General features: G+C 48.6%; 1 protein-coding gene across 1 annotated transcript in view; it reads right to left on the bottom strand.

The window, feature by feature from the left end:
* The window catches only part of LOC119958231 (POU domain, class 6, transcription factor 1-like), a 410,189-nt gene that overhangs the window by 68,689 nt on the left and 326,771 nt on the right, over positions 1-14,729 (bottom strand). The window contains 1 exon segment of the mRNA XM_038786639.1: positions 1,219-1,437. Within this exon segment, the coding sequence (XP_038642567.1) occupies positions 1,219-1,437 (219 nt within the window).

Below are 14,729 nucleotides of genomic sequence, written 5' to 3'. Positions count from 1 at the left end.
ACCAAAATCAAACAAACCTCTCCACCAAAAGCATCTCCCAATAATGAATACCTATCGCTTATCGCTGCATCCTGCACACTGACAAAGTAACCAACGATACCACAAGCACCACTACCTCTGAGCATTTTTCGAATTGTCTTACACATTCCATGCCACATCACTAGGTGAGAAAAACACATGCAGGAGAACAATTTCCCAGTCACAAGTTGCTAATACAGAAGTTTACTTTGGAATATTTTAACTATACCACGGGGGTGATTCTCCGAAAAGAGAACAAAGTCCCCGAGCGAGCACATTTAGCCGCGTGTTTCCCGCCACTCACAGTGCTGGGAAACACATGGCTATTCAACGTGACTCGTGTTGTGTAAGGGACCTGAACAGGGAACACACGGCTGAGGCCGCACAGAGCCCAGATTTGTACAGTGGGGAGTTCTACTCGCCGGATCTTCCCAGTGTAGCGAGAAAATGGTGTCCCGATCTTTGAGGCCCCTGAAGTACACCCAGCCCAATCGATCGCGTGCAAAAAAGTGCCAGCTTGGCAGTGCCCATGCCAGCTTGCAGCTTGCAGTGCAACCTGGGTCCCTGGGAGACCCCGATGAGTGGCATTCTGTCTGCCCCTGGTTTGTGTGTACCAGTGTTGAACGGCGCCCACCCGAGGTCTCTGTGGTGAAGGGGGTGAATCCCAAAGCCTCAGGTTCCTCGGGAAGCTGCACAGTGAGAGTCAGGCTGACTACCTCATTCTAATATGCAGATTTGCCAAAAAGTGATCCCACCCACAATGGGCCGGATTCACATCGCAACGTCTCGTGATGTGGCCGCAAGAGCAGCCTGGGCCTTGTGGCCAATGAAAGCCAGGAACCCACACTCCCGGGATCTACCCGGCTCATCATATATCGCGAGATGACATTGGATGGCATTGGCCAGGCCGCACTGCGGTCAGCTGATTTTCTGGCACAGCGTGGCCGATGGATCGCGCCAGTAATTTCTGTTGGATTTCCCACCCAATATGTCACAAATGCATTTTTGAAACAAAACCATGAGAAGCAGCTAATAACTTAAGTACATTTCATAAAAATAGCGCTGGAAATCAATACCAAGAACCTTTGCTTGGGCATAAATGCGAATCATTGTGTATTTTGTAATGCTGGGTGGAAATTGTAATTGGTGCTACGATTAAACATAATCCACTCTGTGTAACACAAAGCCAGGACACATTACCTGCTGTGTTGTCTTTACAGGTGAAGCAAGGACTCCTTGTCGGCTCAGGACTGGTACAAACTGGTTGCTGATCACAGTCGCTATCACCTGACCTTGGGAGTTCAGCAGCATCTGTGGTGTAACTGCTTGCACTTGGAGGCTTTGGGCTGGTACTGCCGTCACTGGATTGGCTGTTGTTATTGTTGCTGGGTTCATGACTAAGGGAACAGTCCCTATGACCTGTGTTTGAGAGTGACAATATCAATGACACGATAGAAAGAAATGCACAAATCACCACTGTTACCAAAATCCGAAAATTGCCATCATGCAACTTCGTGACCAGAGTGATTTTGGTTATTAGAAATACCACTTTGATACTTCCAGCAGTCTATTTTTGAACAATGATCGGAAAGCTGCCGCTTGATTACTCCCCCTGTCAAATATTTACTCCCTCCATCCCCGACGAACAGTGGCAGCCGTGTGTACCATCTACAAGATGCACTGCGGGAACTCACCAAGGCTCCTTCGGCAGCAGCTTCTAAACTCACGGCCACCTCCATCTAGAAGGACAAGAGCAGCAGATACCTGGGAACCCCACCACCTGGAGGTTCCCCTCCGAGTCACTCACTATCCTGACTGGGAAATAATAATAACTCGGGCAACTTGATGTGGCAAAGAATGGATGAAAGGATTTATTGATAAAGGACAGCTCTATATAAGGGCTTTAACAGCACAACTACATGGGCCATCTCCGAATAACGCCCTGGCTCTAACTGCCACCTTCCATGTCCAGGTTCCGCACTCGCGTTCCAACAGCTTCAACTGCCACGTGGCCCGTGAAGGATCACCCATCACCACACTCCTTCACCCCCGGTCTACTCCTGACACCCCTTATTATAAATCAAAAAGTAAAACACAGTGAACACATCAGCAGACAAACAGCAAAATTACAGAAGGGAAACAATTCATAACTGAGTTTGTCGGGAGACTTCTGGATCTTTGCAGTAACCAGGGGGCTGTAGGGAAGGGAAGTTTCCCGCTTTAAAAACGTACCTTTCAGGAGAAGCGGCCTTTCTTTTTTAACTAACGATTTTTTTCGGAGTTTTTTTTTGTTTCAGAGCAGCAGGGAACCGGAAGTCAGCCGTGGGAATTTCTGGGAAGGTGTGTAATACCTGTATATAAGTTGGGCAGTTGCTAAACCTGAGACACTACACTTGTAGTGTCTCCACCCTTCCATCTCCTCTAAGGGGTTGAATGATTATCAGGTAAGCTCTTCCTTTCTTTTTCTTGTTTTTATCTAGAGGGGATGTCAGGGAAGGCAGTACAATGCTCCTCCTGCAGAATGTTTGAGGTGAGGGACACCGTCAGTGTCCCTGCTGATTTCATCTGTGGGAAGGGCACCCAACTCCAGCTCCTCAGAAACCGTGTTAGGGAACTGGAGCTGGAGCTGGATGAACTTCGGATCATTCGGGAGGCAGAGGTGGTCATAGATAGAAGCTTCAGGGTTGTAGTTACTCCGAAGAATAAAGATAGATGGGTGACGGTGAGAGGGGCTGTGGGGAAGCAGTCAGTGCAGGGATCCCCTTAGTAATAAGTATACCGTTTTGGATACTGTTGAGGGGGGGGGACAACTTACCAGGGGTAAGCCATGGGGTACAGGTCTCTGGCACAGAGTCTGCCCTGTTGCTCAGAAGGGAAGAACATAAGAACATAAGAACATAAGAACTAGGAGCAGGAGTAGGCCATCTGGCCCCTCGAGCCTGCTCCGCCATTCAATGAGATCATGGCTGATCTTTTGTGGACTCAGCTCCACTTTCCGGCCCGAACACCATAACCCTTAATCCCTTTATTCTTCAAAAAACTATCTATCTTTACCTTAAAAACATTTCATGAAGGAGCCTCAACTGCTTCACTGGGCAAGGAATTCCATAGATTCACAATCCTTTGGGTGAAGAAGTTCCTCCTAAACTCAGTCCTAAATCTACTACCCTTTATTTTGAGGCTATGTCCCCTAGTTCTGCTTTCACCCGCCAGTGGAAACAACCTGCCCGCATCTATCCTATCTATTACCTTCATAATTTTAAATGTTTCCATAAGAACCCCCCTCATCCTTCTAAATTCCAACGAGTACAGTCCCAGTCTACTCAACCTCTCCTCATAATCCAACCCCTTCAACTCTGGGATTAACCTAGTGAATCTCCTCTGCACACCCTCCAGTGCCAGTACGTCCTTTCTCAAGTAAGGAGACCAAAACTGAACACAATACTCCAGGTGTGGCCGCACTAACACCTTATACAATTGCAACATAACCTCCCTAGTCTTAAACTCCATCCCTCTAGCAATGAAGGACAAAATTCCATTTGCCTTCTTAATCACCTGTTGCACTTGTAAACCAACCTTCTGTGACTCATGCACTAGCACACCCAAGTCTCTCTGAACAGCGGCATGCTTTAATATTTTATCGTTTAAATAATAATCCCGTTTGCTGTTATTCCTACCAAAATGGATAACCTCACATTTGTCAACATTGTATTCCATCTGCCAGACCCTAGCCCATTCACTTAACCTATCCAAATCCCTCTGCATACTTCCAGTATCCTCTGCACTTTTCGCTTTACCACTCATCTTAGTGTCATCTGCAAACTTGGACACATTGCCCTTGGTCCCCAACTCCAAATCATCTATGTAAATTGTGAACAATTGTGGGCCCAACACGGATCCCTGAGGGACACCACTAGCTACTGATTGCCAACCAGAGAAACACCCATTAATCCCCATTCTTTGCTTTCTATTAATTAACCAATCCTCTATCCATGCTACTACTTTACCCTTAATGCCATGCATCTTTATCTTATGCAGCAACCTTTTGTGTGGCACCTTGTCAAAGGCTTTCTGGAAATCCAGATATACCACATCCATCGGCTCCCCGTTATCTACTGCACTGGTAATGTCCTCAAAAAATTCCACTAAATTAGTTAGGCATGACCTGCCCTTTACGAACCCATGCTGCGTCTGCCCAATGGGACAATTTCTATCCAGATGCCTCGCAATTTCTTCCTTGATGATGGATTCCAGCATCTTCCCTACTACCGAAGTTAAGCTCACTGGCCTATAATTTCCTGCTTTCTGCCTACCTCCTTTTTTAAACAGTGGCGTCACGTTTGCTAATTTCCAATCCACCGGGACCACCCCAGAGTTTAGTGAATTTCGGTAAATTAGCACTAGTGCATCTGCAATTTCCCTAGCCATCTCTTTTAGCACTCTGGGATGCATTCCATCAGGGCCAGGAGACTTGTCTACCTTTAGCCCCATTAGCTTGCCCATCACTCCCTCCTTAGTGATAACAATCCTCTCAAGGTCCTCACCTGTCATAGCCTCATTTCTATCAGTCGCTGGCATGTTATTTGTGTCTTCTACTGTGAAGACCGACCCAAAAAACCTGTTCAGTTCCTCAGCCATTTCCTCATCTCCCATTATTAAAACTCCCTTCTCATCCTCTAAAGGACCAATATTTACCTTAGCCACTCTTTTTTGTTTTATATATTTGTAAAAACTTTTACTGTCTGTTTTTATATTCTGAGCAAGTTTACTCTCATACTCTATCTTACTCTTCTTTGTAGCTTTTTTAGTAGCTTTCTGTTGCCCCCTAAAGATTTCCCAGTCCTCTAGTCTCCCACCAATCTTTGCCACTTTGTATGCTTTTTCCTTCAATTTGATACTCTCCCTTATTTCCTTAGATATCCACGGTCGATTTTCCCTCTTTCTTCTATCCTTCCTTTTTGTTGGTATAAACCTTTGCTGAGCACTGTGAAAAATCGCTTGGAAGGTTCTCCACTGTTCCTCAACTGTTCCACCATAAAGTCTTAGCTCCCAGTCTACCTTAGCTAGTTCTTCTCTCATCCCGATTCTGTGGTCGAAAACGAGACTCCCGAATGGTATGTTGCCTCCCGGGTGCTCGGGTCAGGGATGTCTCCGATCGGCCGCAGGACATACTGAAGGGGGAGGGTGAACAGCCAGTTGTCGTGGTGCATATAGGCACCAACGATATAGGTAAAAAAAAGGGATGAGGTCCTACAATCAGAATTTAGGGAGTTAGGAGATAAATTAAAAAGTAGGACCTCAAAGGTAGTAATCTCAGGATTGCTACCAGTGCCACGGGACAGTCAGAGTAGAAATTCAAGAATAGTCAGAATGAATACGTGGCTTGAGAGATGGTGCAGGAGGGAGGGGTTCAGATTTTTGGGACATTGGAACCGGTTCTGGGGGCGGTGGGACCATTACAAATCGGATGGTCTACACCTGGGCAGGACTGGAACCAATGTCCTAGGGGGTGCTTTTGCTAACACTGTTGGGGAGGTTTTAAACTAATGTGGCAGGGGGATGGGAACCAGATTAGGAAGTTAGAGGTCAGTAAAGAAGCAGCAACTAAAGCCAGTAAGGTACGAGACAATAAACTCAATGTGACTAAGGGGAAGAGTAGATATGGAAGAGATGATGAACGCAAAGGGACAGGTGGTCTGAGGTGCATTTGTTTTAATGCGAGAAGTGGGGCCTCACGGTGGCATGGTGGTTAGCATCAATGCTTCACAGCTCCAGGGTCCCAGGTTCGATTCCCGGCTGGGTCACTGTCTGTGTGGAATCTGCACGTCCTCCCTGTGTGTGCGTGGGTTTCCTCCGGGTGCTCCGGTTTCCTCCCACAGTCCAAAGATGTGCGGGTTAGGTGGATTGGCCATGCTAAATTGCCCGTAGTGGAAGGTTAATGGGGGGATTGTTGGGTTACGGGTATACGGGTTACGTGGGTTTAAGTAGGGTGATCAGTGCTCGGCACAACATCGAGGGCCGAAGGGCCTGTTCTGTGCTGTACTGTTCTATGTTCTAAGTGTAGCAGGTAAGGCAGATGAACTTAGGGCTTGGATCAGTACCTGGGAATATGATGCTATTGGTATTACTGAGACTTGGTTGAGGGAAGGGCAGGACTGGCAACTGAATATCCCAGGGTATAGATGCTTCAGGAGGGATAGAGAGGGAGGTAGAAGGGGTGGAGGAGTTGCATTACTCGTCAGAGATGATATCACAGCTGTAATTAAGGAGGGCACGATGGAGGATTCGAGTACTGAGGCAATATGGGTGGAGCTGATAAATAGGAAGGGTGCAGTAACATTGTTGGGGACTTTACTACAGGCCTCCCAAAAGCGAGCATGAAGTAGAGGTACAAATATGCAGACAGATTATAGAAAAATGTAGGAGCAATAGGGTGGTTGTGATGGGAGATTTTAACTTCCCCAACATTGAATGGGATTCGTGTAGTGTTGGAGGTGTAGATGGAGCAGAGTTTGTAAGGAGCATCCAGGAGAGTTTTTTTAGAGCAGTATGTAAATAGTCCAACTCGGGAAAGGGGCCATACTGGACCTGGTATTGGGGAATGATCCCGGCCAGGTGGTTGATGTTTCAGTCGGTGATTACTTTGGGAATAGCGATCACAATTCCGTAAGTTTTAGAATACCCATGGACAAGGACAAGAGGGGTCCGAAAGGAAGAGTGCTAAATTAGGGAAAGGCAGAGTATAACAAAATTCGGCAGGAGTTAGGGAATGTGGATTGGGAGCAGCTGTTTAAGGGTAAATCCACATTTGAAATGTGGAAGTCTTTTAAGGAAAGGTTGATTAGAGTGCAGGACAGACATGTTCCTGTGAAAATGAAAGATAGAAATGGCAAGATTAGGGAACCATGGATGACGGGTGAAATTGTGAGACTAGCTAAGATGAAAAAGGAAGCATACATAGGATCGAGGCAACTCTAAACTGATGAAGCTTTGGAGGAATATCGGGAAAGTAGGACGAATCTCAAACGCGCAATAAAGATGGCTAAAAGGGGTCATGAAATATCTTTGGCTAACAGAGTTAAGGAAAATCCGAAAGCATTTTATTCGTATGTAAGGAGCAAGAGGGTAACTAGAGAAAGGATTGGCCCACTTGCGTGGACTCAGAGGAAATGGGTGAGATTCTTAATGAGTACTTTGCATCGGTATTCACAAAGGAGAGGGACAAGACGGATGTTGAGGCTAGGGATGGATGTTTAAATACTCTCGGTCAAGTTGTCATACGGAAGGGGGAAGTTTGGGTATTCTAAAAGACATTAAGGTGGACAAGTCCCCAGGACCGGATGGGATCTATCCCAGCTTACTGAGGGAAGCGAGGGTCGAAATAGCTGGGGCCTTAACAGATATCTTTGCAGCACCCTCGAGCACGGGTGAGGTCCTGGAGGACTGGAGAATTGCTAATGTTGTCCCTTTGTTTAAGAAGGGTAGCAGGGATAATCCAGGGAATTATAGACCTGTGAGCTTGAGGTCAGTGGTAGGCAAACTGTTGGAGAAGATACTGAGGGATAGGATCTATTCACATCTGGAAGAAAATAGACTTATCAGTGATAGGCAGCACGGCTTTGTGCAGGGAAGGTCATGTCTTACAAACCTAATAGAATTCTTTGAGGAAGTGACAAAGTTAATTGATGAGGGAAGGGCTGTAGATGTCATATACATGGACTTTAGTAAGGCGTTTGATAAGGTTTCCCATGGCAGGTTGATGGAAAAAGTGAAGTCGTATGGGGTTCAGGGTGTACTAGCTAGATGGATAAAGAACTGGCTGGGCAACAGGAGACAGAGAGTAGTGGTGGAAGGGAGTGTCTCAAAATGGAGAAGGGTGACTAGTGGTGTTCTACAGGGATCCGTGCTCGGACCACTGTTGTTTGTGACCTGGAGGAAGGTATAGGTGATCTGATTAGCAAGTTTGCAGATGATACTAAGATTGGTGGAGTTGCAGATAGCGAGGAGGACTGTCAGAGAATACAACAAAACATAGATAGATTGGAGAGTTGGGCAGAGAAATGGCAGATGGAGTTCAATCCAGGCAAATGCGAGGTGATGTATTTTGGAAGATCAAATTCAAGAGCGGACTATATGGTCAATGGAAGGGTCTTGGGGAAAATTGATGTGCAGAGAGATCTGGGAGTTCAGGTCCATTGTACCCTGAAGGTGGCAACGCATGTTGATAGAGTGGTCAAGAAGGCATACAGCATGCTTGCCTTCATCGGACGGGGTATTGAGTACAAGAGTTGGCAGGTCATGTTACAGTTGTATAGGACTTTGGTTCAGCCACATTTGGAATACTGCGCGCAGTTCTGGTCGCCACATTACCAGAAGGATGTGGATGCCTTGGAGAGGGTGCAGAGGAGGTTCACCAGGATGTTGCCTGGTATGGAGGGTGCTAGCTATGAAGAAAGGTTGAGTAGATTAGGATTGTTTTCATTGGAAAGACGGAGGTTGAGGGGGGACCTGATTGAGGTCTACAAAATTATGAGAGGTATGGACAGGGTGGATAGCAACAAGCTTTTCCCAAGAGTGGGGGTGTCAGTTACAAGGGGTCACGATTTCAATGTGAGAGGGGGAAAGTTTAAGGGAGATGTGCGTGGAAAGTTTTTTATGCAGAGGGTGGTGGGTGCCTGGAACGCTTTGCCAGCGGAGGTGGTAGAGGCGGGCACGATAGCATCATTTAAGAAGCATCTAGGCAGGTATATGAATGGGTGGGAACAGAGAGAAGTAGACCTTGGAAAATAGGAGACAGGTTTAGATAAAGGACCTGGATCGGCGCAGGCTGGGAGTGCCGAAGGGCCTGTTCCTGTGCTGTAATTTTCTTTGTTCTTTGTTCTATCTAATTTATTGGTGCATGTGGGCTTCTACTCCTTGTAGCATTCATAGTCTTACCCACGTAATTTTCTTTGTTCTTTGTTCTTTGTTCTAACAGGGTAGTTGTTATGGGGGACTTTAACTTTACAAATATTGACTGGAAACGCGATAGATGGAGTACCTTAGATGCGTCCGTTTTTGTCCAATGTGTGCAGGAGGGTTTCCTGATGCAGTATGTAGATAGGCCAACAAGAGGCGAGGCCACATTGGATTTGGTACTGGGTAATGAACCAGGACAGGTGTTAGATTTGGAGGTAGGTGAGCACTTTGGTGATAGTGACCACAATTCAGTTACGTTTACTTTAGTGATGGAAAGGGATAGGTATATACCGCAGGGCAAGAGGTATATCTGGGGAAAGGCAATTATGATGCAATTAGGCAAGACTTAGGATGCATAGGGTGGGAAAGGAAACTGCAAGGGGATGGGCAAAATTGAAATCTGGAGCTTGTTCAAGGAACAGCTACTGCGTGTCCTTGATAAGTATATACCTGTCAGGCAGGGAGGAAGTGGTCGAGCGAGGGAACCGTGGTTTACTAAAGTAGTTAAATCACTTGTCAAGAGGAAGAAGGAGACTTATGTAAAGATGAGACGTGAAGGTTCGGTTAGGGCGCTCGAGAGTTACAAGTTAGCCAGGAAGGACTTAAAGAGAGAGCTAAGAAGAGCCAGGAGGGGACATGAGAAGTCTTTGGCAGGTAGGATCAAGGATAACCCTGAAGCTTTCTATAGATAGAACATAGAACATAGAACAGTACGGCACAGAACAGGCCCTTCGGCCCTCAATGTTGTGCCGAGCCATGATCACCCTACTCAAACCCACGTATCCACCCTATACCCGTAACCCCCCCCCTTAACCTTACTTTTATTAGGACTCTACGGGCAATTTAGCATGGCCAATCCACCTAACCCGCACATCTTTGGACTGTGGGAGGAAACCGGAGCACCCGGAGGAAACCCACGCACACAGGGGGAGGACGTGCAGACTCCACACAGACAGTGACCCAGCCGGGAATCGAACCTGGGACCCTGGAGCTGTGAAGCATTTATGCTAACCACCATGCTACCCTGCTGCCCTGCTATGTCAGGAATAAAAGAATGACTAGGGTAAGAGTAGGGCCAGTCAAGGACAGTAGTGGGAAGTTGTGCGTGGAGTCCGAGGAGATAGGAGAGGTGCTAAATGAGTATTTTCCGACAGTATTCACACAGGAAAAAGACAAAGTTGTCGAAGAGAATACTGAGATACAGGCTACTAGACTAGAAGGGCTTGAGGTTCATAAGGAGAAGGTGTTAGCAATTCTGGAAAATGTGAAAATAGATAAGTCCCCTGGGCCGGATGTGATTTATTCTAGGATTCTCTGGGAAGCTAGGGAGGAGATTGCTGAGCCTTTGGCTTTGATCTTTATGTCATCTTTGTCGACAGGAATAGTGCCTGAAGACTGGAGGATAGCAATTGTTGTCCCCTTGTTCAAGAAGGGGAGTAGAGACAACCCTGGTAACTCTAGACCAGTGAGCCTTACTTCTATTGTGGGAAAAGTCTTGGAAAGGTTTCTAAGAGATAGGATGTATAATCATCAAGAAATGAATAATTTGATTAGGGATAATCAACACGGTTTTTGTGAAGGGTAGGTCGTGCCTCACAAACCTTATTGAGTTCTTTGAGAAGGTGACCAAACAGGTGGACGAGGGTGATGTGTGTATGGATTTCAGTAAAGCGTTTGATAAGGTTCCCCACGGTAGGCTATTGCAGAAAATACGGAGGCGTGGGATTCAGGGTGATTTAGCAGTTTGGATTAGAAATTGGCTAGCTGTAAGAAGACAGAGGGTGGTGGTTGATGGGAAATGTTCAGCCTGGAGTTCAGTTACTAGTGGTGTACTGCAAGGATCTGGAGGAGGGCGTAGAAGGTTGAATGAGTAAATTTGCAGATGACACTAAAGTCGGTGGAGTTGTTGACAGTGCGGAAGGATGTTGCAGGTTACAGAGGGACATAGATAAGCTGCAGAGCTGGGCTGACAGATGGCAAATGGAGTTTAATGCAGAAAAGTGTGAGGTGATTCATTTTGGAAGGAATAACAGGAAGACAGAGTACTGGGCTAATGGTGAGATTCTTGGTAGTGTGGACGAGCAGAGAGATCTCGGTGTCCATGTCCATAGATCCCTGAAAGTTGCCACCCAGGTTGTGAGGGTTGTTAAGAAGGCGTACGGTGTGTTAGCTTTTATTGGTAGAGGGATTGAGTCTCGGAGCCATGAGGTCATGTTGCAGCTGTACAAAACTCTGGTTCGGCCGCATTTGAGGTATTGCGTACAGTTCTGGTCGCCTCATTATAGGAAGGATGTGGAAGCATTGGAAAGGGTACAGAGGAGATTTACAAGGATGTTGCCTGGTATGGAGGGAAGATCTTATCAGGAAAGGCTGAGGGACTTGAGGCTGTTTTCGTTAGAGAGAAGAAGGTTAAGAGGTGACTTAATTGAGGCACACAAGATGATCAGAGGGTTAGATAGGGTGGACAGTGAGAGCCTTTTTCCTCGGATGGTGATGTCCAGCACAAGGGGACGGAGCTTTAAATTGAGGGGAGATAGATATAGGACAGATGTCAGAGGCAGTTTCTTTACTCAGAGAGTAGTACGGGCGTGGAATGCCCTGCCTGCAACAGTAGTGGACTCGCCAACTTTAAGGGCATTTAAATGGTCATTGGATAAACATCTGGATGATAAGGGAATAGTTTAGATGGGCTTTGGAGTGGTTTCACAGGTCGGCACAACATTGAGGGCCGAAGGGCCTGTACTGCGCTGTAATGTTCTATGTTCTTTGTGGAACGCTGCAACTCTGTTACAGGTTCTACAGCAGCCGGTGACACAGGATCCCTTGATGTGGCGGACATGCTGACTACCTCTGGAGCTGGGCCTTTGCCAGTCCCTTCTCTTGCCTCAGTCACTGAAGGCCGAGGCTGCCTTGACCACCGAGGAGTAGAAATCTCTGGTTCGGGGCTGGTACATACGAGCTTTATGCAAGACACAGTTGCTGGTCTCTTGGAGTTGGCTCTACTCTCTTGCGGACATGTTTGCGTGCTTCTCTACTCACGGCCCAGTGACTCCGCCACATAGGAGACTGGTCCTGGCTTCTCCACAACTCTCCCTGGTACCCAGCTCGGTCCTCCACCAAAATTCCTTGCCAGAATGAGGTCGTCAATACGAACCAACCTGTCACTTTTGTGAGAGTCATGATTCTCTTTCTGAGAGGCTTGCCTCACCTCCGCCCTCCTCGATAAATCCGTCTAAATGGATAGGCAGGCGCCGACCCATCAGCAACTCTGCAGGGTGAGACCCCGGTGGTGGCATAAGGTGTAGTGATGTGAGACAACAGAAAAACTTGACAGTCGCAATGTCAATGGCCTTGTTCTTCATGGAAACTTTGAATGTCTGCATGGCTCATTCCGCCAACCCATTCGAGGCAGGATGGTCGGGGACCGAGCGAACATGACGAATGCCATGAGAATTGAAAAAAGTCTTAAATTCGTCCGCCATGAATGACATCCTGTTGTCTGATACCAACACTTCAGAAAGCCTGTGGGTGCGACCTTCCCCAAAGGAGACAAGTCCCCAAGCGAGCGCGTTTAGCCGCGTGCTTCCCAGCGCTCGCACTGCCGAGAAACACATTGCTATTCCATGCGACTCGCTGTTAATAAGGGGCTGAAACAGGGAACGTGGGGCCGAGGATGCACATATCCCGGTTTCTAACAATGGGGATTTCCGCTCGTCGGGACTCCCCATTGTAGCAGGAGGTCGGGATGCCAGTCAGAAATGGTGTCCCGATCTCCCCCCCCCATCCCCCAGCATGAACGCAATGTGGGATGGTCCCCCTGGCCCCCCTACCACCACCACCCCCCCCAAGTTAGGCAAGCCCAGCCCAATCACATGCGCACAAAAAATGCCCATTTGACATCTTGGCAATGGCAACCTGCCAATGCCCCTACCAACTGGTAGTGTCACCTGGGCACTGCCAGGGTACCCAGGTGGCACCAGCAGTACCAAGACACCAGCCTGCCCAAAGGGTATGCAGCTGGGGGCCTCCAATCCTCTTGGAGACCCTCACAAGTGCCGTTCCATCTGGTCCCTGTTTGTGGGGACCAGTACTAAACGATGCTCGCCTGAGATCCACGGGGTGAAGGGATTGAATCCCAAAGCCTCAGGTTCCTCGGGAATCTGCACAGTGAGAGTCAGGCTGACTACCTCGTTCTAATATGCAGATTTGCTAAACAGTGATCCTGCTGATTGTGGGCTGGATTCCCCTTGCAACATCTTGTGACATTGCGTTGAATCTTGCGAGGCGTTGCGAGTCGGGTAGATCCTGGGAGCACGATCTCCCGGTGAGATGCTTTTCCGGCGCAGTGTGTCCGGAGGATCGTGCCAGATGGATCACAAAGAACTGCCTCAGTTTGTCAATGGTAGATGTAGCTGTGGTGGATCTCATGAGCTGAACATCCAGCCACTTGGAATGGATATCTACCAGGATGTATCCCAACAAAAACCCAGCAAACTCGATGTGAAGCCTTGATCATTGACAGCCTGGCCACTCCCAAGGGTGCATGTTCCATGGTGCCGGGAATGCTTGCTGGGACTTCCGGTTGCGGCTATGCGGAGCTAAGCCGCACGTTCGGCAGCTCCCGCTTTAATAGGACTTGTGGGCTCTTTCAAGGGCCCCAAACGGCGCTGATTCGACGATTCCCGGTGGATAAAGGGGTCTGGAGCAAAACCCCCCGGGATTTATGGTTTGGACTCGGAGTGGGGCGAGGAGAAAAACGTCAGCAGCTCCCCTGGAAAAGCGGGGGAAGGTGGACAAAATGGCGGCCGGTGGAGCCCCTGAGGAGTGGAGGCAGTGGGCTGAGGAGCAGCAGGCGGCCCTTCTGAGCTATTTCACGGAGCTGAAAGGGGCGTTGCTGGAATCCCTGAAGGTGACGACGGAGGAGGTGTGGGCCATTGTGCAGGCTGAAAAGTTGGACTCGAACTAGAGATTGGGGGCTGTGGGAGGTTTTTTTTGTATCACTGTGTATGCCGTTGCTGGTTATTCTGTTTCTGTTTTTTTTCTCGCTTTCGGATGATGTTGGTTATGGTTTTGTGTCTTAAGGGGGGTATTGGGGTTTGTGGGTGATCTGTTTTGGTTTGTACGGGGTTGGTGGATGGATTGGGACTGCTGTTTGGGAGCTGCGTTGGGGGGGGTGGGGGGGGCAGTGTGAAAGCGCGGGCTTTCCTCTGGTTTCCCGCGCTGTGGGACGAGAGGGTGGAGCTGGTGGCGAGGGGCGTGGTTATTAGACCGGGTTTCCCGTGCTGAAGCGGTGCCCAGGAGCTGATGCAGGGGAGGAGGGGGGACCTCATATCGGGAGGGGTCGGAGTTAGGGCGGGAGCTGCTGGGGTCAGCAGAAGTCAGCTGGCTCACGGGAGTACTATGGAGGGAGCGTCGCGGCTGGGAGGGTTCCTGGCCCGGGGGGGGGGGGGGGGGGGGATACCGGGTTGCTGCTGGATTGGATAGGGAGGAGCTGGTGTGGATCGGGGGGGTCAGGGTGAGGTTCTATAGCCGTGGGAAACGGGCCGAATGGGTGCCGGCCAGGGGCGAGCAGTCGATGGGCCATGGCTAGTCGGCGGGGGAGGGGGGAGCGGGGTGCCCCCTGATCCGGCTCGTGTCGCGTCTTTTCGTCCGACGTCATTTCGTCCAACGACACTTCGTCCACGTCTTTTCGTCCAACGTCTTTTTGTCCGCCCGTCTTTTGGTCCAACGTCACTTCGTCCAATTAACCAATT

The sequence above is a fragment of the Scyliorhinus canicula genome, chromosome 28 (genome assembly GCF_902713615.1).
Source record: "Scyliorhinus canicula chromosome 28, sScyCan1.1, whole genome shotgun sequence".
NCBI classification, from domain to species: Eukaryota; Metazoa; Chordata; class Chondrichthyes; order Carcharhiniformes; family Scyliorhinidae; genus Scyliorhinus; species Scyliorhinus canicula.
The sequence above is the reverse complement of the archived record's forward strand: the minus strand, read 5'-3'. Positions and strand labels throughout refer to the sequence as shown.